The sequence below is a fragment of the Buceros rhinoceros genome, unplaced genomic scaffold (genome assembly GCF_000710305.1).
Source record: "Buceros rhinoceros silvestris isolate BGI_N320 unplaced genomic scaffold, ASM71030v1 scaffold9626, whole genome shotgun sequence".
Taxonomy (NCBI): Eukaryota; Metazoa; Chordata; class Aves; order Bucerotiformes; family Bucerotidae; genus Buceros; species Buceros rhinoceros.
Window position 1 is genome coordinate 23,916 of NW_010415778.1, and position 26,285 is coordinate 50,200.

A 26,285-nucleotide genomic window follows, 5' to 3' on the forward strand; every position below is an offset into this window, starting at 1 on the left:
TTGGTAAGGGAAAGGAGTTCATAGAGAGCATCTGTCATTCATCTAGTGGTTGGCCCAGCCTTAACCCCTGACAACTGAGAGATTTCTGGGTGTCTGGAAGTCAAGTGTTCTTTAGGATGTTTGCTAGTGTAGACAGATAGCTTTAATTAAGTGATGCAAGGAGTCTGGCAAAAATCAGGTACCTACCAAGGAAGAGGCATTCAGTTTATGGAGAAGCGGACTGATTTTTTTCAATGGAAAGTTCAAAATTCTTTCTGAGGGAGATGTTAAGAGGAAAATGCCCTTGCAGTGTGCTGGTGGTTATGTGTGACAAGCTTAAGAGCGTAATAATGATCAGAAACAAGTGCCCTGTTAGAGCATAGTGTGAGAATAGATCTGTGAAAGACAGTAGCCTTATAATGGATTTTCTACTCCAGCTTCTAGGAGTAGATACTGTGTTACATTGGGCAAAAGGGTGGTTTGTAAATTAAAGGTATATTTTGTTGGCAGCGTGGCATTTTGGAAGTATATCATGACTAGCAGGCCTCAATTTTCTTCGGAGGGAATTTGTTCAGTATGGAGCGTTTCATTGATGTGCCTTGAATCCAGTGCATCCTGCATGACAATAGCACTGGAAAGCCAGCAATGAGGAAAGTGTAGACTCTACTGGAAAAGCTGCTGTCTGCTGAATTCTTGCTTTATACTTGTAACATATATATAGGGAGTATTCCATCATAAGCGTGTCATATTAGATACCTATCATGTGGGACACTGTTTACTACCTGAATCAGAAATCCCTTTGCAGTTGGAAGTAATGAGAAGCTCAAGAATGAAAAATGTTGACAGATAAATGAAACAACTGGGTTACAACAGAAGTTCAGTCGAAATCCAAGAGCAGAGCACTGGAACTCTGAAAAGATTCTGCAAAGGGTGGACTAAGGAAAATTTGAGCAGCTCTTTTGCAACATGAAATGGGATAAATCTGAGACACAAATACTCTAATTAAACTGCAGTGAGTTGTGAGTCAGTTGACACAGTGGAAAATCACCTACTGCAAGTCATATGAGATGCCAAAAGCACTAGATAGCACTGAAGGCAGTTCTGAGATCAGTTGTGTAAGGTTACTAGAAGTGGGGGGGAAAACAAAGTGTGAGCTTGATTTGTAAATGTTTAGTTAAATGCTGATTCTGGACTTTGTTTGAGGAAACCAAATGATGTGAATTCAGTGAATTCAGGAAGAAGTGCCTGTAAAAATAAGAATCTGGTCAAGGCCTTTTCAAGTTTAGTTCCAGTGTTAGCCAGTCTCAGTGATTTTTTTTTTTTTTTTTTTTTTTTTTTTTTTTTTTTTTTTTTTTTTTTTTTTTTTTTTTTAAGCTTATATCTAATCAGAAATTTCCATTTTCCTGCTTGAGTCAGTTACCTTTAGCCTTGTCTGTACCATCCCATTAAGTACCGAGGAGAGCAGTCCTTATGCTGCGTAATAAGTATGAAAAATGCAAAGAAGGAAAGGACATTATCAACACTCTAAAGTTTAATTGCTTTGTATATGTAATCCTCTTTAGAAGCTTCAAGGCTTGCCATGCTGAAGAAGTGAATGTTTGCATTGTAGACTAGTGTTTACGCTATTTATAAAGCATTTGTATTAAAGTGCGGGAAATCTATAGCTCACATGATAAAGTTAAAATGATTTTATGCAACTGAGTTTATTTTTAAATCTGCACTTCTAAAGTATACCTATTAAATACTGCTATCAAATTGAAGGTTAAGACAAATTATGAGACTTGAGCAATTATTCATGGCTAATAGTGTTGGCTTTGCAGCCACAGAATGTCCATAATGTCTCTCAGTTCCATGAAAAGAGAATTTTCAGAGAACCACTGGTAACTGACTTCTGCAGGATCATCTCTAAGTGTAGTGCCTGATAAATGTGGCATGAAGAATCAATTTTATGAGCTGGTAGTCCCAGAATTAAGGTATTATTAGGGCTGCTAATAGCCTAAACTTGAGTTTGAGATACCCATTATTATAACTTGTTAGTCATGAATTCCCGTCAGAGCTATTTTGTCAGACCAAGCTTCCACAATATTTTTGTTTTGATATATGTACCACTACCAGATCCTTTAAATGTGTTTTTGGTTGGGTTTTTGGGTTTTTTGTTTTGGTTTTGGCTTGGGTTTTGGTATTGGTTTTGGCTTTTTTTGGAAGGGTGCAGGCTCTTAGAGGCTTGAAAAATGCTGAGAATTCTGGATCACATTAAGTAAAATGCTTGTCTTGTATATATAATGGGGCCAGTTAACATTTAAGTGCTTTGCGCTCCTTAACTGCTGTGCTGCGATCCTGATTATAATGGGATGAGAGATGAATGGGCCGTTGAAGCTAACCCAGGATATGTACAGGCTAGCTAATCTTATTTAAAAAAAAAAATGTTGAACTGTAAACTATACAGTGTGGAGAATTCCTGTCCTTCAGAAATGTGTCTTGCCAGAGTTAGTAAAAATATGAGCGAGAAAAGAATCTGAGAAGAAAAAGTGAAAGGAAGAAAAGGGGTAGTATGGCTGGGATTTTTTTAATGTGTGTTTTGTGTTTTCTTTTTTAAGAAAGTTACTGGTTTTGGAAAAAAAAAGACTATTTGCATTATAAAAGTGAAATACAGGTAAAGCATACACTCTTGCCTTGAGAACAATTGTGTATGTATTTGTTCAGCCTTACATATACCCTGTTTAACTCTTAGATTAAACACAAAACTTACTTGAAAACAATAATGTACTAAACACACATTTTGTCAGTACCAGTTACTGGTAGCAGACAAAGTTCTAAAGCCACGGGATAATATTTTGCATATTTAAAAGGCTAATTATCTAATTGTAAAGCTAAAATACAGGAGATTAGGTGGTAGAATAAAATTCCCCATCTGTAACACTGACCTCCAGTGCATGAGCAAACCAATGACTGGGCACAAGCTGCTTGGTTTTTTTAAGCTAATTTACTTGGAAAGAAAAAATGGTTTGAAAGTGCTAACAAAAAACCCCAAACCACTTACAGCAATATAAAGAACAGTAATATTTTTGTCATCTTGTTTTTTTTTTTTGACAGTGACCTGTTATCTTCCAATTATGTGGAAATTCACTATGAAGATGGAAAACCAAAATTTTCTAAGGTATTGTGCTCTTAAAGTGTCAGAATGGTCTTTCTGAGGCAACAACATCAATAAAGATGTTTGGAAAAAAAAAAAAGTTTTGCAAGCCTTAAAAATACCACACATAAAAGCTAATGTGATCTCACTTTGTAAGGATACCCCAGTTAATACAGTAAGAATTGTGCAAAAAAGGGAAAGCTGGGTGTTGTTTAGAGGGGTAGGCAGTAGTAGGTTGTATCAGTGAAGATGATCCAGATAGTGCCAGAAGAATTATGTCTTGTAAATTGTAGGGGATGAAAAGGTTGAAGTCACCATCAGTATAGTCTTTATTAATTATTTACATGTCCTTAGCACAAAGTGCAAGGGGAAGGGCTAAAGGTAATAAAACACGGTCAAACAAACAAAAGCTGGCAGTGACTTTTCTTTGTAAGAATTACATGGTTGTGAAACAGAAAATGAAAGACTGAACTACAGAGGTTAAGATTTCATTTATTATAAAACCAGCATATTGCTTGACATCCAATTAATTACATTTGTCAGTCCAGCTCCCAGATTTAATTCAGTGCCATAGGCTATTGATCCAAAGTCAAAAAGATTAAAGTTATGCAAGATAGTCCAGCCCTGAGAACCTAGGAAGGTTATAAACTATTTTCAGGGAATGACTTTTTTCCATACTTTCTATGAATGCTGAAATATTTGTTGTGAGCTTATGACATGTGAAATAAATCTCTATTTAGAGTGAAGGAAAGCAAGCATTTGAGTTGCGTTTATGCCTTCAGCAAGTTGGGACTGTTGTTTATTCAAATATTAGATGTTTAGTTTATTATTTTTGCCCTCATTATAGAGAATTGCAAATAAAACAATGTATCTCAGATTAGGGCCAAATTAAACAGTAACATCACAATATAATTATTGCAAAATACTGTTTTCTTCCACTGAAGAAGAAAAATAGTTTCATGTAACATCCTAAGGAAGTTTTTTCATTAAGACTCAGTACTCTGCAGAATAGGCAAAAATGCTAAATTATGCAAGAAAACAATTCCCTCTGGCATTTAGACAAGCTCATGCAATTGTCAGCTGCAGTACTAGCATTGAGCAGTGCGGTTGCTGAATCATGAATCTCAGTGGAAAATTATATTAGAACTTCAGACTCAGCAAATGGACTACCTTTACGTGCTGCAGTAACTTGATCCAGACTTCCTAGGGGATGTTTTCTGAACTGATTTATTTAGAAACAATAATGGAGCTCCTGAGTTCACCTTAATCTGTAAAAGTCTTCATTATAAGTTCAGAAGATACACAATTTGCATAGATTAAATAAGGATTGTATCTTGGTCATTTTGCAGTATCTTGTAATCCTTTTTGGACCTGAATAAGTAAAAAATTGTTTAGTTTCCTGATGTAGGTGTAAAGAAGTGGGAACTTGATGAGAAGTGTTGTAATTTCGAAAAAGGAGTAGTTTATTACAAGAGTGAAAACACTGAAAAATAAACAGCAATTTCTTTATTTGGGTGACTTTTAAAAAAAATCTTGAAAAGCTACTTGTGTGATAAAGATAATGATATAGTTGTTAAAAATCATGGCTTACGCATTCTCACTGATGGAAAGCTAAATATGTAGTGGTTGCTTTCTGTGTAGTACTTTGATTTAATTATGTGAGGAATATCATTCAGAATCTGAATTACTCATTAAATAAGATGTAAAATGGAAATAATGCTGTGCATACTGAAACAAAAAGCACTTACATCTTTGGTACTTCCTTGGGTTGTTATAATTGCAGAAGGAATGGATCCAGTATGCTTGTTGGAATTCAGATGGCATGACACCAGAATTAAGAATATTTTGATGGTGAACGTTTTTGAAACGGTGTGTGAGAGAGACAACCACACTTAAGGGTTTTGAGAATACTTTTTACCTTTAGTTTAGATGGGGTTATTGCTGATAGGCATTAAAGACAAACTGTTCAAATGAATTAAATTAGTGTAATTCAGTTTTCCCCATTTTAGCTTCACTATCGTATAGCAGGAGAATTTCTGGTATTTAACAGCTTCTAAATTCACTCGTTCTTTTTCTTTAGAAATGTCAAAGCAATGCCTTAGAGTAACTTTCTTGGTTTCTTTTTAAACATTCATAGCTTTAACAGTCTGTTATTGTTGCTGTTCATGCTTTGTATCTGGTAATAGAGAATGCATATACTCTTCTTGTTTAAACAGTTGAAACATGCCTGTGAAGCCAGTTTATTTTACCCTTAATAGTTCTGTAAGCCACTAACAGTCTAATCGATTTATTCCGCAGTGATTTATGGAATTTTAGAGATTAATAATTCTGCTGTCCAGCAATAAGTATAGAATTAATTTCTGTATCAGAATAGAGATAACGGATTTAATAATTTAGCGTGTTGCTGTCCACAGTATACAATCCTAAAAATATGCTGTATAGCTTGTATATATATTATTTACAATCAAATGATACAAAACTCTTGATAGTGCAGTAGACCTCTACTTCCATTACATGGAGAAATTATATCACATGAATCCAGTACACAGAACACTAGAACATACAGAGAAAAATGACAAATTGTGGAACTACAAAAAGTAAAAAATTGGAGATTTACAAAGATTTTCATTAAATTATTTTAACACTAGTAATTACTCTATGTGAGTAGATGTTGCTTTGTCAGTTATTCCTGCATTTTCTCATCTTAATTTGTTTATAGATTATGCTGTTAAGACCTCCTCCTAGAAGCTTCCTAGCCTCTGGGGTACAGAGTCACCCTCCCTCTTTATGACTTCATGAATCTTTGTGTTTTCTACAAAATGAGACTGCTTTAGTGTGATTAGTGTAGCTTTGTCATGCTCTGACAAAGTAGCCAGTAGCTTTGGAGGTAAAGCACACTTCTAGAAGGTGGGGAGATGTGAGTTGATTCTCTTCAAGGAATTGTTCATGAGTTGGGAAAGGTGGGACGAGTGCTGCAGTTACTAGCCAAAGAGAGGCGTTGGCATGTAATGATCAGTATGTGAAAAGAAAGCCACTACAACTCTATTTTGTGAGGATCTGTCTTAGGTGTGTTCTGAGCCTGCTTGAAGTTCTCTGCCTGCTTTAAGGAGCACTTAGACAGGAGCAAGGTGCTTCAGGAGAGGAGAGCTCAGCTTAGCTCATTGTAGGATGAAAACTAGGCAGGTCCAGGGAACTGGCACTTTTTAACGTAGAGGAAAGTGTGTAGCGTTCACTGTATTTGGCATCCAAGCAAGGCTTTTCTGGATCAGAAATTCAAGATATGAGGAATGTACAGATTCTTCTCTGTGGTATTTTGGTCTCCTGCTTTGTTCTGTTCCCCCTCCATATATACACATATTGCAAATTCCCTTACATTCTTATGGAGAAGTGAAAGACTGTACACAGAGCTTCATTGTACGCCCATGTGGTAGCACATTTTGCACTAACTCTGTTCAACCTAATCCCCGCATCAGCTGACTGTTCAAATCTTGCATTGCAGCATTCAGCAGGGTCTCTCTTAATTACTGTCATTAGGCCTTTGAGAACTGGGGGTTTGGATCACAGTTTTGGATGTAGTTTGCCTGATTTTGATGGGCTTTTTTAGTCTCTAACATTTAAACACACTTGTAGGTAATTTTTTTTTTTTTAATTAAACGGCAGGACCTTATCTGAAACATCATTGTTGTCATTTCCGTAGAGAAACACAAAAATCCTGCTGGTTTTGTGAATAATTTGGGGTTTGCATAGATTTGGAATTTTATGCAGTTAAAATCAAGAGTTGACTTTTAGTACCCTTTTGATATGTACAGTAAAAATGCAACTGTATACTTTGGTGTTCCTAAACTGAATTAATTTTCTGACTCACTTACCATTAGTGATATTGGTACCTACAGTCTAATCATGTAGAATTTTAATAGATAAATTTTTAGTGGGAAAGGATTGGTAGAATCCAGATCTAAGCCAAATACATGCCGGGTGATTGATGAATACTATATCACTTGTAATTTTAACAGACCTGGAAGGAACCAAGAAACAATTCAATGCTCTCGTAACTGGCATTACATAACATTTTTACAGAATCAATTTACAGCAAAGAAATGCGCTTGAAAAAAAGATAAAGAATACTCTGACTTCAACAAAAGAATAACCCATGTTATGGTTTGAAGACTTACATAAATTAGTCTTTACTGGGCACAGCTTTTCTCTTATAAGCAATTCAGGCTAGTCATTGGTATTTATGCAGATATCACTGCTTTCTCTGAAGTTTTGCCTAATGCGAGGTGATAGATCTTTTTCTGCCTTAGTTTTAAGCAACAGACATTAAATCAGTGTGTGTGACTGTTTGTTTTTAAACATTATTAGGGTGGAGAGCATTGTTACTACCATGGAAATATCAGAGGTATCAAGAATTCCAAAGTTGCTCTTTCAACTTGTAATGGACTTCAGTAAGTGCACATTTTCATTTTTCAAACAAGGCTGTTAACTAATAGTTACTCTTGAATATTATCTCTTAATATGTAAGGGACTGAAACTCTACAGGCCCGAACATTTTTTATGTTTTAAATGCCAGTACCTGGTATGCCAAACTGCTAGCATTTTTTTTTAGTATCATTGGGGATAAAGTTTTGATCCTGTGTCATGGAACTTTTGCATACAGTACGCGCAAATAAATATTGCACTAGAACGCTTATGGTAAAGGATAAACAAGAATTGTACTGTAGCAGTTTGCATGCTCCGTATTCACCTGTGACTCTGTCAACCAATAGAACAATTTCTATTTTTGTTAGATTGTACAAGAAAGAGAAATTAGACCTTACTAGGATTAGTTACTGCTGAATGCAACTCAGCTGTTGATCTGTTCATTATATTCTAGATGCTAATATGTGTTAGAACTTCCTCTTTCCAAGGTTAAATCTGTATGCTTTTTCATGCTTTATCATTACATTTCCATTACGGTCAGTGTTAGTTCATTAAAATGTGCCTAAACTCTAAAAAAAAATTCCTAGCTTTAACCACATGTTACATAGTGAACATATGTGGAATTTATCTTAATATTGATCAGTTTTTCAGCCCTAAGTTTGTTTTTTCTCGTCAAAAATCATACACTGGAGTCACATTAATTGTCATGTAATGCTAAACATCACTTCTTTACTCCATATTCTAGCGGCATGTTTGAAGATAGTACTTATTTGTACTTGATAGAACCGATGCATCTGACCCACAGTGCAGTAAGTTTATTTTTATCTTATTTATTTGGTTTGGGTAAGAGGGTGCTCAAGGACTAGCAAATAGAAGTATTAGAATAAATCAGTAAATGAGTGACCTCTCTTGTGCGTTCATATGAAAAAGTATTTTAAAACACTTGATTGGAATTTATTTAAGGCAAGAAATGTGTGAGTGTGAATTACCTAAGATTTTTCTCTGTTTTTCTTTAATCTTTCTTTTCCTAGTCATGTTTGATCACTTAGATGTTGGGAGCAGACTAATAAGACTGTTTCCGTAGTAAATAATAATGGACTGTTAAAAAGCATTCATCAGTTTGCTCTAGTGTTTGATCTAAAGGATTTATAAATTCATAGAAGGGATCTCTGGAGGTTATTTATTCATCTCTCTCTAAATAGTTGCATCAGATTGCTCTTGGCCTACCTTGTTTCCACAAGTAGATCAAGTAGATAATTATACCTGGGTGTTATCTTATACTTTACAGTGACTACTGACTTGACACATATGTAGCTTGAATGATTCTGATCCAGCATATTCAAATATCTTGCTAACTGCTATTATTTTTGTACTTCATGCTAAGTGTTATAATACAGCTGTTCCTAAAACTTTAGCTGTTAACAGAACTGACTCAGCTTCACAGACAGTAGTAAAACCTGATAGATTTCTACTTCTTGAATGGTTCAAAGACTTGAGTGATTTTCAGTGAAATGAATCTGCAACATTGAGACAGAATTCTTAAGGTTTGTATCCCACTTGAGCTGTAGGGCATGTTCCAGATGCTGTGTCACAGCTCTCAAGCTTGTCTCACTCTAGTACTTATCAGTATATGACAAATAAAGTAATGCTGCAGAACTGATATATTTTAATGACTGTGAAGTGAAACTTACAGTCCAGAGAAAGAAATGCAAAATCTTTGACTCCTGACGCTTTCAAAGAAACTGGATCAACATTTAGAGGTATCAGTATCATTTGGATGGACAGTTACTGGGCTGTGAACGAAAGTAGAGGCACAGGAAAATACTACATCCAAAATGTATTTGTAGAAGGTTTTAAATAAGTCTCTTAAAGTGTGAACCACTTAGCCGCTTCAGGAAGAGGAATTTTTGCCTGGCGAGTGTTGGACAACATTAATAATAAACAGTGCTAATAGCTCTGCCTGTGGGAGCCTTATACTATGTACGTTAGTTGTTCATAACAGCTAAGGAGAAGGCCATGAGATGGGTTAAACAGTCCTCTGTGTCTTAAGTGTGTCTGTGGTTGTTTTCATCTAGTTAGCAAAACCTCCTCAGGAATAGTATTACGTACCATGTGTTAAGCTGTGTAATGCTTTTGATGTTTTGATGTAGCATGTTCGTAAAGGTTGTAAGGCTGAAAACTGACAGCACAGGTACAGTAAATTCACTGAGATTATATTTTATACAATGGTATCCATCCAGCAGGCAGAGAAGAATTTGACTAAACTGTTTGCTTGAGTGAACAAAGGAAACCAGGATCTCTCTCTCCTTGTGGTATTTTGGTAAAATTTGGAAGTAAAGTAGAAGTTCTAGTTATAAAGGTGAGATAGAATCTGCCAACTCTGAGAATTCAAGTGGAATTCTAAATTATAAGACTACAGATGAGATGAATATTTTTCTCAAAACTGCTGAAGATAAAAATAATAGAGTTGCAAAGAGTTTTCAGAAGCTCACTTTTTGATTGTACTTTGTGAGAGAAATATCTTGGTCACAGCCTTCAGCATGTGGTTTATTCATCTTGATTAATCTTAACTATAGTAGATACTATAGAAATCTTCTTTCTCCCCTGCCCTCCTCCCCCCCGAAATTGTAAAAATATGGAATATTTTCCTTGGATGTGTTATGTATTTTTAGGGAAGTTACAGAAAGTAGCATCCTACCCTTTGAAAGAATTGTTTGTTTTGGCAGGTTCTGCAGAGGAGGTGTTACAGAAGAATAGAGTTGTTTTCTAGATACCAAAATGTGATAATTTGGGGCATGACAGACATTAAAATCCTTCTCCATTTTAAGTGTTGTATACACCAATAAAACAGGGTGAAATAAGGTAGTGTATTGATAAGTTTCTGGCATTGTGCTGTAATTAGATAAATTTTTGTCATAAATAGTAATAGTTACTTTTTATCTGTGGGAGGAAGATTTTAACTAGATATATACTCAACTAAATATATACTCTCTAATTTGATTTGTTGGAATAAGTGGTCTGTGTTCTCTAACCCTAAGGCTTTTAAAGGATTTTTTTCACATATCTGTGATTAGTAAATGTGCTGAAGAAGAGAGGCTTCATGATTTGCTCAGGATTGCAAATAGATTGCTTCCAATTCCTGCTATGATGAACTGGTACTTTGGTTGCTTGCATTTCATGGAAATATAATTCAAATGATAAATGCTGAAAGAAGTGCCTCAGTTTTCGCTTGACATCATTAATGAGAAGAAAATGTCATCTATTTTTCTTATCAGGAAAGTAAAAGTAGGCCACATATCATCCAAAGAACTTATGGAACACAAGCCTCCAAGCAGTTGCAGGATCATGGTATGTTTTTCCTTATGAGTTTTTCAGTATTGGAAATGATTGTATATATAACTTGGAAAATGTGAATATTATTAATAGTCTATATAAAATTGCTGATTATTTAGAAAACCTTGAATAATAGATACTAATGTGAATTTTTTCACAATTATTGCAATGAAATTTAGAGTTGTCAAAAAGCAGCTGAAAGGTTTCTCCCTGTGAAGATCTGTATTTAGCTTTCTTCTGCAAAGCACTTAATTTTATCAGTGATATTAATACCATTGAGGAGACAAGATGGGAAAAAACATATAATCTCAGACCAGGTTACAGTCTCTTTACCTCCCTTTGCGTGCTTTAATTCTAGCTTTAGATTTCTAAATTACTTGAGTTTTGTTACAAGATATTGTGTGTATTTTAGAAAATGAACATTTCAATAGCAAAGGTTCTTCTAATTTTGGTGAACTTAATCTGCTTTTGGTTTAGACAGTGTACATAAGTAGTTTAAAATAATGCCATGAAATTCTTAAATTGTAATTTGTACAGAGACTGAATCTAGTTCTGAATGGCCCTTTCTGTCTGAACTACAGTGGCTGAGGAGAAAGAGAAGAAAGAGAGCAGTGAGTAGAAGCATGAACCTCAGTTAAGATATTTTATAAAAACAAACTTAAACCCACTAATTTTTGGATTTTTTAATGTTGAGAGAACATAGGCTTTAGAAAACTTAGTAATTGTCACACAATTATTGAACGATAAACCAAGAGAATTATTCTTTAGAAATTGAGTATTTGAAGAAAAGTGATAATTTTCTGAAGCGACAGCGATACTATAATACATCATTTGAATGGAAGTTTAGCAGTGAAAGTGAGTTTAGAATTTTAAGGTTTGAGTCAGCCTGAGCATATAGAATAATTTTGAATGAAGTCCTGCTACTTTGTAGTTTTCTGACTTTATTTTCATTCGGTTTGTTAAGTAGCACGATTAAATTAAAAATTCAAATGACAACACCCAGAACTGGGTTATTGGGAGAAAAAAAGTGGACAGTCCTCAGGGCTGGCACATGCATATATGTCAGTTAGGGCAATAATTAAGTTGAAGATAAATGTGTATTTCTTCACTGAGTTGCACAACCCACAGCATATTTTTTTAAGGCATATGTATTTTTAGTAACTTCCTTCTTCATTAAATCTGTGATGAATAGTACTGCAGATCAAGAGTTTTCAGTGTTTGAGATATTTCTCCTTTGTATAAATGGGAGGAGAGAAGCAGTTGTGATTTCTGTACTGAACCAAAAAATAATATACTCTAAACATTCTTCATGATGTGACTCAGATTCTCAGCCAGTTCTATCGTAACGCACTAAGTTACTGGAGCTATGATTATTCACCCTAGTTGAATGTCTGACCCAGTTTTTACAGATTTGCACACCCTGCATAATATTTATGAGAATTCTGTCAGTAATTCAGCTGCAGTTATTTTTTTTTTAATATTGTCTTTATTTTTTAAATGAATTTTAAATGATCTTCATGATTCTTCTCAAAGAATTTCTTTAATCCATCAGGTGTCTCGTGGTATCTTTGAAGAAATGAAGTATCTGGAGCTCATGATAGTCAATGACCATAAAATGGTGAGTATATAAATTCAGCGGTAGTACTGCTTTTGGTTACAATTTGTAGGTTGATGTACAGCGTTTTGCTGCATCAGCTACTTTTAGGTCAAATATTTCGTTTATCAGCAGCTGTTAACATTTGCACTTAAGACACAGTGTAGGCCATAATACCTAATGATGCTTAACGTTACCGAAGATTTTTCTACAGCAATTATATATTCAAAATACGTCTGAAACACTTTGGTGTCATATGGATAATATAATACGACCATAACCAACAAGTAAAGCAACAAAATATTTATGTCCAGAACATACTAAACATTCTAAACTTATATCCTATCCCCGAAGTAACAATGGAAGAGGTCGATACTTGTTACTTTGAGTTTAGTTTTTACTAACTTAAATTTTGACGTGGCAAAGCATATAGGCAGAACTGTCTGATTGTTCTTCCTGACTGATCCACAATTACAAACAGGAATGATAGCGAAGTATAAGAATAATTGTTCGGGTTTGTTTTTTTTTATTCAGAAAGTGTTTGTCAATATTTTTTTGTTTTTAAAAGACGGGGTGGAAGCCCACGTATTTTTCTTTTTTGTCTTGAAGGATGAGAAGAAAACAAACGAAGTGACATTTGTTTTTTAAATGTCACTGCTTTCCCTAATTATGCTAAGCAAGGCTATCAAAGAGTCCGTGTGTTACCCTTATGAATCATCAGGAGACAGCAGCCTGGGGAGTAATAAGTTGTGTAAACATAAACCCATCTATAAAACAGTTGTTTATATTTTGAAAAGCATCACAAATTTGAGTCCAATAGCTACATTTTAGTAAATCTGTTACAGAAAAATATTCAGTGCAGGTTTAAAAGTTTTCTAGTAACAAAGAATATATTGGAACCAACAGCATATTACCCTAAAAACAACTTGATTGTGCCTTGTTCTGAGCCCTTGTCTCGCTTAGCTGTCTCAGCTGCTCATTGACGGAGAGGCAAATAAGGATCATCAACTCTTACTATGACTTTGCTTCTCTGTTAGCAAGACCTTTTTTATTAAATCAAATTCGGTTGATAAAACAGTTTCTGCTTATTTTATGTGCAAGTAAAATAAACTTCCAAGTTTCTCTAAGAGCTCCTTGCATCCCTCTACTGTATGTTTTCCCGATGCTTTACATTGTTGCGGGCTCTTTTGTCAACACTGAAGGATGTTTTAGAGAGCCAGAAATAGCAGGTATCAGAACAGGGTGCAGTGTTTTGTAATTGTTCCAGTGCTGAACAGACGTATAATACAACCTTACCTCATCTGTTTAATAAATCATGGAAATAGTCTGGGCAAAAATAGCCTGTATTTAATCTGTGTCAATTCAGCAGTATGGGGGGAGTTTGAACGGGTGGAAAGAGGGGGCACTAAATTCAATGAGGCAAAAATAGCCTGTATTTAATCTGTGTCAATTCAGCAGTATGGGGGGAGTTTGAACGGGTGGAAAGAGTGGGACAGAAATTTACTGAAGTGTTTTCCCTTGTAAAGCCACTTGGTAGGAAACTGTTCTAAGAGTGTTCACGTGTTAGTTGTTTAGGGGTAGGTCACAGTACCTCTGAAGTTACAGACATTTTGTTGACTTGTTTGAGGTCTGTGGTTGGTGAAGAGATACTATTTCTATGTTTGTTTCCTCTGGCCTCGTATTACAGACAGACATGTTTAAAGGACAACCATCCTGTTCACTACCTTTGTTACAGACCCTAGCCGTGGTCTCCTCTGAGGCTTATTTCTTAGAACTTTAGACCACAAGCATTCAAGATTTTTTTGCTTCAGAGTTGTCAGTGACTCCGAAGCAAATAATAATTCTTTTCAAGGAACGAAGTAGATATACTTAAGTCTTCAGAATTACAAGTTAAAGCCTGCCAATCCAGCCACTCACTAAATGTACTTTTAAGGTTTTCTGCTCACCAGTGGAGGGCAGATCTCTCCTGCAGCAAGGTTCTGTGTTGGAAGAAGTATCTTAAACCTGTTTGGCCATTGTGTTGTTAAGTGGCTAATACCGTATATTTTCACATTTTCCTTTCCTGTAAGACTGGAGACACAGCTAAATGTATTTAATTAGGTTGTTGCACTTCTTACTGACTTAGCTTAAGTTCTGTTTTAGGAGCTGTTTTTAAACACATTATATTGTATATTGCTATTAATTTTGGCATTTAAATACTATCTTGAAAACCAAAATGTTTTCCAAAGCATTTAATTTTACTTTTCCACTTCTGGGAAAGTTTGAGATTGGTTCAAAAAAAATCCAATACCCCCCCCCAAAACCCACCCCAAAGCCAATGCCAACCTTCCTATGTCCCCCATTAGTTTGTTCTAGTGTCACGGTTCCCTAGGGAGCAGTGTCCCATGATACAGATACTCTTCCCAGTGTGCATCCTAAGAGCACTGTAGCTGAAAGTGCTTTGTTTTGAGAATAGTTATAGAGAAGGGGCCTCTGCAAACATATGTGCTGAAGCATTGTGGAACTGTGAGTAACTGCAGTTAATAATTGCATAAGTAAAGAAAGTTATCCTCCTGAAGTCCAATGAATGAGTGTCATCATTAAGATTGAACTTTTTGTTGTATCTATGGCATTTCATCCATATAAAACTAGATTGCTTGTGCAAAAATTACTGAAATTTAGAGGGATGGAAAATTTATCTACTATATTTAGTGTGTGTGTGTCACACTTTTGACATTCAATTTGAGAAATAGATTATTTAATTTTAAAAGCATATATGCCTTCCAGTTTTAATTTCACTTTTGCACCAAGCATAATTCTGGAAAACAGAGGATTTGTCTGTTTTGTTATTCTAATTTGGGAAGGTAATTAATCATCCAACTTACTTGATGAGAGTAGCTACTCAGTTGCTCAGAGAAGCGTCATACCCTCTTGTTTCGAGGCTTCCTTTTGGTCACTGTGTTTCCACAGTGGGAATAGATGACACTTTCATGGAGCTTGATAATATTTGCTCATGAAGTGATGAGTCTTCTTGCTTTTAACCAGTAGTTGAAATTAATAAGAGTTTTTTAAATGAAGACTTTTTACCCTCTTTGTTCCATGCAGTTTCTGTTCTTTTTCTCTGAAGTTTTGAAGACTTATTTTTTCCTGCCTGTGTATCATATTGTGTAATGCCATTTTGGTTTATAATTTTATATTTTTTTGAAAGTCACAGGTTCATGTTCAGATACCATAGGAGCATCTTTGGCAAATTTGACTTGAAACTGAGGGGACTTGAGGGGCAGGATGATGAAAGACATGAAACAATTGTCATGACACAAATTAGGAAGCACATCTTGTAATGCAGCTCCTCTAAGTCTATAGAAATGGGAAAAAATTGAAGTTAAAACTTAAGGTGTTCAGCTTAACTCTTTCTGTATTCAAACACATATTTACTTCTATGATGCAATCCCTCTTCCTTTCTGCCTTTTGGTATAACTGATGCTACTTGTCATAAAAGTTTTGTGTTATAGTAGAGAAAAGATGCCTTTGCAAAGAGCTGTACGCAGGACAGGTGGTAAATGCTTCATTTTCATGTCTTATAGTCACGGAATGTGGCTACCCCAGTCTGATACTTAACCCGTCAGGTTAAGCGCAGTTTTAATGGGTACAGCATCCTCTCAACTTTGAGATTATGTTTATGTTCATGTTGACCTGTAATTTTGTCTCAAACATTTGAACTCTGATTCTAAATAGGATATTTCTTGTGGCTTAATGCTCTTTTTTTATAGATATGAATGGCTGTCTAGCATACATGGCTTCCTTTATTTTCCAGGAGTTCTTGATTATGAGATAGAGGCTGTGATCTGAAACATTTTTTTTAGGTTTTTCCCTTACTCTTTCTTAAAATACTAATTTTTCTTTATTGCTGTAAAAGTAAAGAATTAGTAAGAAATATTTATTTTCTCACTGTGTTCTACTTTTTTCTTCTCCTTTTAGTTCAGAAAGCACCGTTCTTCAAATGCCTACACAAACAATTTTGCAAAGTCTGTGGTAAACCTCGTAGATGCTGTAAGTATCAAAGTTTCTTCTGAAAACTGTATCATTGACTTTGTTAGTTTAGCACTGTATTTTATAAGTTAACATTAGCAGATACCAGGATAAAAAATTGAGTAGCTATAAAAATTACATTTTAAAACTCATTTCCAGCTCCTGTCAGAAGAATAGCCTGGAGTGAATGTGTAAGAAACCACCGAGTTATCTTTGACATTTTTCTGAAAGCTTGCACCTGCCAGAGTTTGCCTGTTGCATGGGAGAATTTCAGACTTGAAGGAGCCTTCAGTATCTGTCACTGCTTAAGAATGGGATTTAACTGAGCTCACATTTGTAGCACAAATCTAATCAGAAGTGGTTGAAGCTGCAAGAATAGTTCATAAAGGATACACATTTCTATTGGGAGAAAAATAGAGGGTAAATAAAAATTCTCCTTTGTAAATCTGTATTTATAGCTTAAAACCAAACAAAATCCCATTATAGTACATTATAAATGGGTAGCACTGACACAGGTATCATATTGTATCCCTGATTAAATTTTAGAACAATTTCACATAGAGCATATAAACTAAGATTTGTGGGGGTTTTTTTTCCTCTTTTTAATATGCAATGTGTAATGACCACACATGTTTCAGGGCTGTATTTGTAGTGAAAACAGGATACATTCTCTGGTAGTGATGAATACAAAAGCTAGCAAAAATCTGACTAAATCCCCTTTCCATGTGACATTATTGATACCAATAGCACTGTGTGACATTGTCAACAGTTTGTTAGTGTGGAGGAAGCAATACAGTATTTTTTCTTAGTATCTTAAATATAAAGTATTATGTATACTGTATATATATTGAGAATTTAGGTGGATATATTTATAATATATGATGTATTGGAAGTGTTTTGGAATATTTTTGTGTAATGGTCTGAAAATGCCAGTAGTCTGAAGAAAAGTTCCTAGAGTAGGTAAAAGTATAAATAATTGAGATAATATTTCTGCAATTTATATTGGACATTCCCAAAGAAAGGATGGCATCTTCATTTTTTTTTTTCCTCATCTGATCATTATTTCTCGGTATTTTATTCTGTATTTTAACAAAATTTATTTAATCTATCTTTCTTTTCTCTGACTATTCCTTCTGTTTTTCCGTTTTCATTTGCTGTATGTGCGTATACAGGAACATTCAGCTTCTTTCCAGTGTAGAACTCAGTCTTCTCATAATGAACTTGCAAAATGACGTGTTAATGGTCTTTTTTTTAAATAAAGTATGAAAAGGAGTGGGAATTTTTGCCTTTTTATTCCCTTGTGTTCATAAGGAATGAGCTGTATTTCTTACTGATATATTACTGGAAAAGGATATTGGCTTTCAGAGGCTTCTGGGTTCTCTGCCCCCTCTTCCATTCTTTTCTTCCTGTTTTCTTCAGGAAATACGGTTTTCCTCTCAGCAAACACAAGTAAAGTATTTATTGATCCACCCATATGGAATTTCTGGGGTTTAATTTTACTGCTTTCTCACATGTTGTTAACCATTTTCTGTGTATGCCCTCAGCCTGCTTGTCTCAAATTGAAGCATATTAACATTATTTTTGCCTTCACTGTTCTTCAGCAAAATAGACTTATTTAATAAGGGTAATGTTGCTTTGATACAAAAGTGCTAGTCAGTGCTAGCTAATTCAGTGTAAAAATCTATTGTAACTGCAGGAGGATATTTGCAATTCAGGTTGTGTATTAATTATCCAGTGCTTTTAGATTGTAACTATAATCAGTAAGTGTTCTTCGTGTTCCATATAAGTCAAAAGTCTTCATGGGCAGACTGTCTGTTGTGGATAAGGAATGCATCTTCTGTAGATCTGCAGGTTCTGAGTAGTTATTAAAATTTGGTGGTTTTAGAGAGCAACAGTTTTCTTTCAGAATCAAGTATCATGCACAAAGTTAAAACGGTTATTTTAAAGCTGTTTCACAATTATTAGGGCCTGATTGTAATTTCCTTGTCTTTTGCTACAATTACGTTAAAATTAATAGAAAAATTAATATTCTTAATTTCCACATTACTTAAGAAACATTAAATGATCATACTATAAATGAAAATGAATGTGAATGAAATTTTTTGATATATTGGAGAACTAAGAAATTATTTAATCTTAAGAATTGGCTTTGGCTGTTCTTTGAGATCATCAAGTGTACTTTTAAATTTCTTCTTTACTGTTTTTTATACAGGTTTTCTGCAAAACTCAGTGAAATTACTTGACATGAGAATTTTAAAGAAAAGGGAGTAGCTCAAAAAAAAGAGCAGCGAGGGTTTTATTGTCCTCTAAAGCATAAAATTAACGTTGATCAGAATACTAACTTTTAGGAAATCCAAGGAATTACCAGCTAACTGTTTCTCCATGTTTTCCTCCTGCTTTATCCCTCTTGTCCTTCTGCTTTACTCTTACTGGCTAACTGTGCATGTTTGACCCAGTGTTCTACTCCTGTGCCTGTCCTGTCTCTGCCCTCAGATATACAAGGAACAGCTGAACACCAGGGTGGTTCTTGTTGCTGTGGAAACCTGGACAGACAGAGATCGTATTAATATTCACCCTGACCCCCTGCAGATGCTTCATGATTTCTCCAAGTATCGACAGCACTACATCAAACAGCATGCTGATGCTGTACACCTGCTCTCGTATGTACCATTCTACAATGGTTTAGACTATTACAGTTCTATATACATTTCTATCTACTGCCGTTGTCTACCTGTCGCTTTTTGCTTACTTTTTTACTTGATAATCAACATCTGCCTTACTTAGGAAGCTTAATCTATTTTTTAACACACTTGTCTATTTTTAACAGGTGTTTTAATAGGTGTAGCATATACCAATGTTGTGCTGATATGTATCTGTAATGAAATTTTAATGTCTTTGTGACCTGGAGACAGTATCACGTATTTGAAGTGTCTTCTGAAAGGTCTACCCAAAGGTAGTTTTCTTAATGTACTGCTTTCCCAGTGAAGAGCAGGAGAAGGCAGAGATGGCAGCAACATGTATTGCCACAAGAGCATTCCAGTTACTATATTTATTCACACATGTAGCTGCAGTGATGATTCGTAAATGAAAGTTCTCCTTTAGAGCTGTAATGAATTTTCTGAGACACAATGGATTTTGAGCGGAAATTCCGCTTCCATCATTAGGCACAACATCAGCCTTGGGCAACGATATTTCTTTCACTTCACAGCATTGTAAGCAAAGAGTTATGAAGAGGGTCTTCCTCTGTTCAGTACAAAGATCTTAAGCCTTCTCCCAGCAGCATTACATACTACAAGAATGGAGTGACAAATATCTTCCATGGGATCCTCCTGTTAACTCATCTTCTTCAGAGAAAGATAAAAATAGGGATGAAGCAGCCTCCGTCATAGCTGTACTGCCTTAATACAGGCATTGCAAGATAATGCTAATTGCATTTTTCATAATGTTTGCCAAGTGCTGATGATGTGCACTCTTAATATGCATGTATTGTGTCACTTGCTGAAGAGTTTGCCAGTGGGCAAACAGGCTCTTAGTGGTACACTGTGAAAGGTACCAAATATAAATGGAAATACAGGAAATTCCATTTAAGCATAAGGGGAAAAAACCCTTTCACTGTGAAGGTGGTCAGGTTCTGGAACAGGTTGCCCCGAGAGAGGCTGTGGAGTGGACGTGCTTAGAGATACTCAAAAACCTATGGAACATGGCCCTGAGCAGCCTGTTCCAGCTGAGCCTCCTTGGAGCAAGGGAGTTGAACTAGACCATTTCCAGAAGTGCCTGCCAACCTCAGACCTTACTGTCGTTCTGTCTGTTGTAAAATGTCTGGCTTTAAGCATTTAGTACAGTTAAGCTGCAGTTTGAAAGTTCTGATGGCCACCAGAACGCTCTGAAAAAAAATTATATATAACCTGTCTAGAGTATCCTGTCATTTAAAAAAAAAAAAAGCCATTGATTCTGCTATTGTAAAAGAATTTAGTTTTCAAAATTAAATTTTGAACACAAGGCTGTGTAGATTTATTTTGATGCCTAAGAAGTTAAAATATGTATTGTTCATAATTGTTTATGGGTATTTTATATCCTCCAGATTACATTAACTTAAGTAAATTATTTGGGGCTTGTTAACAATATATGAAAGGAGGCAGTATTAAATTACTTTCCCTTTAGGTGTATTTCTCAGTCTTTTCATTTGGAGTTGAAACTAGAACTTGAATTGCTTTGATTAAGAGCGCAATTAAAAAAATTCTCGATACTGATACATGTCAGTACAGAATTCCTTCTGACATTATAAATTGGAATACATAGTTATATTTTTAAAGGATATGTTATAGTATTTTCCTAAGAATGTGATACTCTAGCTTTCTCTGCTTGGTTTGTTCATGGGTTGGGACTGATTCTGACTCTACAAGATAAAAATAGTGTTTTTGTCGAAGGCTGTATCTAATTGACTCTTTTGATGTTGGTGACCTGTTTGTAAACTTGCAGTTGCTTTTGATGCTAGATGAGGATTAATGTGTGTGCAGTGTATCATAGTATGTGTGACAATGTGATCTTTCAGTAAGTTCTTGGTGCCCGATGTCAACGTGTTATATTTTCTTTATTTTGATTTGTTGGTAAGGAATGTTACGTTTCATTACAAAAGGAGCAGCTTAAGTTACTTTGGAGGGGTTTGTTCTGCGACCAGAGGAGTAGGAGTGAATGAGGTAATTTTTTTCATGACTAAAGTGAAATAAAATAGAAACTGTACTTTTTAACCTCAGATGTTATATGTTTCAGTATTCAGGGCTTTAAAGATAACTTACATATTAAAAAGTTAGGATTCTCACAGCCAACCTTGTAGCATCATTCAACTACTGCTCACTGTGCTTTTCCTTTTAAAAAGCATTCTTCCTGTCTGCATTATTTTCTTAAGATATTAAATTGCCTTCTAGTATTATTTAACAGACGTTTAGACCCAAAAATCTCAGACAGGAATGTTTGAAATAAAGCACTGAACATCCTTCTGGATCCTTGCTGTTAGAGTGCTGATGACATGTAATTCTTACTGATTTTTTTTTTTTAACATTAAAAGTAGAAAAATTTGGTCCCTGTGTATCAGATATGAAAATCTCCTGTTTTAACACAGGTTAATTGTACCATACAAAACTATATTACATATATATCAAACAGACTCCTTTCTGTAGGTTAATCAGCAGACAGGGATTCCTCAGGTTAAGAAAGGAAAATTTTTTTCTGTTATGTTCATTGTGTTTACTTTCCTTATATGCACACAGAATTGCAAGTGGATAAACAGAATTACTGAATTAGTAGGTATATAGTAGGTCAGAATGAGCTGGTATAGTGTTCATTAAAATAAGTTTGTTGTTTTTTTTTAATTGCGCTCCTCTTGAACTGCAGTATGGCCTTCCTTTGGCCATGGCACAGGAACTAGCTCAAAGTCTTGCTCAGAACCTTGGAATACAATGGGAGCCAGCTGCCAGGAAACCAAGTATGTACATGGACACGGAGTCCTTTTGTCCTCCTTAGATAAATATATAAACTTTTCTTTGTAATATTTAAAACAAACACCAAGCGTGCTGTAACTGTGGAACAAGAATTGCTGCTTTTAGAAATATATGCTCCAAAATTTGAGTTTAACCAAGTGATGAACTGTATCAGGTTAGATTCACAACCAAGGTTCAAAAGTTTAATGGTAATAACACCATTAATTTAACTCACAACTCCTTATCTATCATAATGAAATCTTTAATTCCTGTAGAACTATGATTGATTTCTTAAAATACAAAAGTACCTGATGTATAATTGGAGAAACAGTAAGAAACTGTAACCTTGTCCAGGGTGACATTTGCTCAACTTGCTACTTTGCTGCTTCTCAGCCAGAAGGTAAGACTGACGTGGCTTTAAAACATGTAGAGTGTAGGTACAAAAGCTGCTGCAAAAGCCCTTTTTGGGGCTAAAGAAAGTCGTTGGGTTTTTACCACTCACATCTCGTAAGCAATTTGGCTACTTTCTGTTTATTCTTTAAAAACGTGAATGATAATGCTGACTTTATTTTGGAATCACTTCAGGAATCTGTGAAGTAGGAAATAGTGTGCAAAAGTTTAGGGAATGTTGTTTGGTAAAGCATCGCTTTTGAATTGTGTAAACTTGCAAATTGCTAAAAAATTTTCTATATCATTGTTTTTTGATTACAGGTCAAACAGTTTGTGTAATTTGGAAATCAGAATATTTTTAAACTGTAAGATAGAGGTTTTTGAAATGACAAAATGATAGCTTAGTTTCCTTATTTGCATATCCTTTATAGAGAAAGATTAATGAAAACCTGGATAGAACAGAAATAACTGTATAAATAATCTGTGAATATATTTTGTGGAGAAACAGTATGGTTTTGCAGTAGTAACTATAATACCAAACCTTTCTTCTTGAAAATACTTCTTCTTGAGTGGATAATTTTTATGGGTAGTTTGTAACTTCTGGTTTACCAACCGTAAGATGTTGATCTTTGGTTTTCATTTGGTCACTGTTGACATGCTATAGCTATAAACTAAATCCATTTTCACTCAACTACTTTTTCTAATGACTGATTTGCTAATTCGCTTTTGTATAAATAGTCAAGGTTCATTATTATAGTGAGTACTTTATATTTATTTTAAGCATATTTATAACTGCTTTCCTTTTCTGTTGTATTTCGGTCTTGTCTGAGAAGAGTGTGACTGCACTGAATCCTGGGGTGGTTGCATCATGGAGGAAACCGGGTATGTTATAACTATCGGTAACTGAGGGTTCTGGAATGAGTTCATAATTTACACTATGACATAAATATTTATGTATTGGGTTTTGTCTATGGGTTTTAGAACTAATAAATGAAAACTAGAAGCAGTGGAACAAACCAGGCATACAGATCAATGATTGCAATTTTCAGCGACTCATTTCCTTTGCTATTCAAATTTTAGGAAGTTATTTGGAAATCTTATATTTTGAAGTGCAATGCAGTGTACTCACTAATGCTTTCCTAAACTTACAATGATTGAAAAAGTAAATAATGTATATTTTTTTATTAGATAAATCCAGTTGTACTTTTTACATGCAGCTGAAAAAGTGCTATAAATTTTGATAAATGATATTTCTCTTTTTCTCCTAAATTTTAATTTTTCCACAATTCCTTCAAAATTCTGATTTTGTATGAACAGATCTCTCTGTTTCTGCCCTAGTGAATTAAAGTAGAAACTTGAATTTTTCAGCAAGTTCTCTCAATCCTTAGCAAAATGATTAGAGAACTCTGAGGGAGAAGCACGTTCATATGGGAGGAAAATAGGTTTCATTGCTGTCTGCTCTCACACACCAACAAAGATTCTGTTCTCTGTACTGTAAACTTTTGATTAGAAAAGGAAACATAGGGGTTTGAGTCTTATAAATCATTTCCTGTCAGAATTCTGGCTTGGTGTGCAAGCTTGATTGCAAAAATTAAGACAGAATGAGCTTGGTTTCTTCATATGGTATTTGGGAATTGGTTCTTCAGCAGAATTACTGAACGGCTTCCCTGTAGACTTGTAACTGTCAGCCACTGTAGGAATGCAACATAACTTTGTTTAGGAAGTTTGCTTCTGGAATCTGAAGGCAGGCATTGATCAGAATAGATACTAGCTTCCTTCCTATGGTGAACTCATCAAAGTATCGGTCTTGGACGGAAATCTCAGTAGAAGAGGTTGTGGCAACAAAATTCTTCTGTAGGTAAGATAACAGTAAAAAAAAAAAAAAATCAAGAGCAGATGGTAGTCACCCAGAAGCTGAAAAGGACTGACTAATGAAAAGAGTGAATAATTAGCTGCAGTGTAAAGCTTTTCGCTTAACTCCATCATGAACAACATGGCAGATGAGTACTGTTTCTTCCATTGGAAGAACTAGGAAGACATGAAATGAGACTAGCAAACAGGTGGCAGAAAAAACAGGCTGAAATTGTTCTTTATCAGTCTGCAATTAAGCTGTGAAACGTCTTGCTATAGTATCTTGTGGATGCTAGAAGATTTTGGGCAAATTCATGGGATAAAATACAATGAAGTTTATTTAATAAGACAAGACATCCCAGAAAGTAATTGAGCTGAAAATTGTTGGAAGCTCAAAAAATAGTAGTAGCACAGTGCTCAGTTCTCTACTCTTCCCTGGGCATATTCTCAGGACCAAAATCAGAGATGGGATTTGGTTAAAGTGCATTTTTTAGTCTGACCCTATAAAGCTGTTCTTATGGCTCTGGTTACTTTAAAAATTAACCTTATTAATAGGATCAGATTAATTGAACAGCTTTAAAACCCTGGCATGAAATCAGGGATCTGGAATGTAATCCTCTTAAACTGAAGCTGCAGGGAAAACAAATCCAAGTGAGCACTGGATTATACATAGTCGAGAGGGTGCATAGCAGCTATTATGATGGTGTGGTTTCACCTTGTTAAGAAGATCAGATGACTGACTACGGTTTCATATACTGCAGCTCTGTATAACAGATACAAAAATGCAAAATGTTTAAAAACTTTCTTTTGTTCTGGTTTTATTGTTTGGGAATAAGACTGAGCTGATACACTGTTACACACAGTGGTTGTAAGAAACTGGGATTTACAGTACTACAAACATGTTTTGACCCCTCCACTCCCTTCCAGTGACTGTTGGTGTTTCAAGGCATTTACTCAGCTAATTCTTTGCTATTTTAGGGTATACCATTCCAGAAAATTCTCCAAATGCAGCATTGCAGAATACAAAGAATTTTTACTTCGTGGGGGAGGTGCCTGTCTTTTCAACAGACCAACAAAGGTAATAAATATGTAGATAGTCAGCACCTCTGCTAGGCGTTGTAATGAAAATGTAATAATTTCACTAACACTCATCTGTTCTCGAATTTACTGAAATGTCTATATGGGTATTTTATTGAGGTTGCTTGTAATTAGCTGACTGTCCGTTCCCATAACATTTAAAAATAATCTTAAGAATGCATCTGACAGATATTGCAGTTGATTTTTCACAGCTAGAGACATCCCTATTCAGCATAAATGCCCTACTTATCAAGCTGAAAGGAGTGCAAAATAAATCCAGAAGTGAGGTCATGGTGCATGCTCCACATACACTAAATTCTTGGGCTTTTTAAACTGAGGTTGTTTAAAAAGAATGCAAATTACCACAGTAGGAATTAGAAATCAGTAGCTTATTTGATATAGACAGTAGCAATCTATGGTTGTTCTCAAAGTTAAAGTAATTTCATTTCAGATTGGTGTAACCAAGTCTAATTTCTGTTTCCTTGTACCATCCTTTGCTTTTTTTCATCTAAAAAATTATCAAGGTCATGTTTTTTTTCTAAGGCAATATTAGTGTGACATCCTTCTAAAGCTGAGTAGCATAAAAATATTTCATGTGGCTCTTTTTGCAAAGTAAGGTCAATCTAAAGTATTAATATTCTGTTTAATCATGGTGTCAAACTTGCTGTCCTTGTAGAATTTAATACCATGTGAGACCATTAGGCTGTTCTGTTTACTGTCCTATATCCTTTGGTAGACCACCACCTTGCACCAAAAAAATTTTGCGTGCTAGAGTTTTTAAAATTTTTTTCTAGGGTAGCAATCTTTGTTTATAGAATAAAAATATAAGAATTCTTGGAGAAAAAAGTAGGGAGAATATAAAACACAGTTTTATTTTCTGATGATGGCTGTCTAGCAAGGTAAAATGACTATACAGAATAAAAATCTGGTTTACTTCTGTGAAAATGCTCCCAGTAGAATGGCTGGATTATCTTTATATGTTTTCTGTGTCAGCGTTTCATAGTGTTGAAGTTAAAGTACTTTG

The 26,285-nt window shown here is 35.0% G+C and overlaps 1 protein-coding gene across 1 annotated transcript in view; it reads left to right on the forward strand.

The window, feature by feature from the left end:
- ADAM23 (ADAM metallopeptidase domain 23) overlaps positions 1-26,285 on the forward strand; it is a 70,039-nt gene that overhangs the window by 23,532 nt on the left and 20,222 nt on the right. Inside the window, exons 4-15 of the mRNA XM_010137539.1 lie at positions 3,073-3,136; positions 7,475-7,557; positions 8,277-8,340; positions 10,807-10,879; positions 11,402-11,475; positions 12,417-12,482; positions 16,416-16,487; positions 18,960-19,126; positions 21,079-21,163; positions 21,858-21,948; positions 23,167-23,215; positions 25,163-25,262. Of these exons, the coding sequence (XP_010135841.1) occupies positions 3,073-3,136; positions 7,475-7,557; positions 8,277-8,340; positions 10,807-10,879; positions 11,402-11,475; positions 12,417-12,482; positions 16,416-16,487; positions 18,960-19,126; positions 21,079-21,163; positions 21,858-21,948; positions 23,167-23,215; positions 25,163-25,262 (988 nt within the window). The remainder of the gene's footprint in view (positions 1-3,072; positions 3,137-7,474; positions 7,558-8,276; positions 8,341-10,806; positions 10,880-11,401; positions 11,476-12,416; positions 12,483-16,415; positions 16,488-18,959; positions 19,127-21,078; positions 21,164-21,857; positions 21,949-23,166; positions 23,216-25,162; positions 25,263-26,285) is intronic.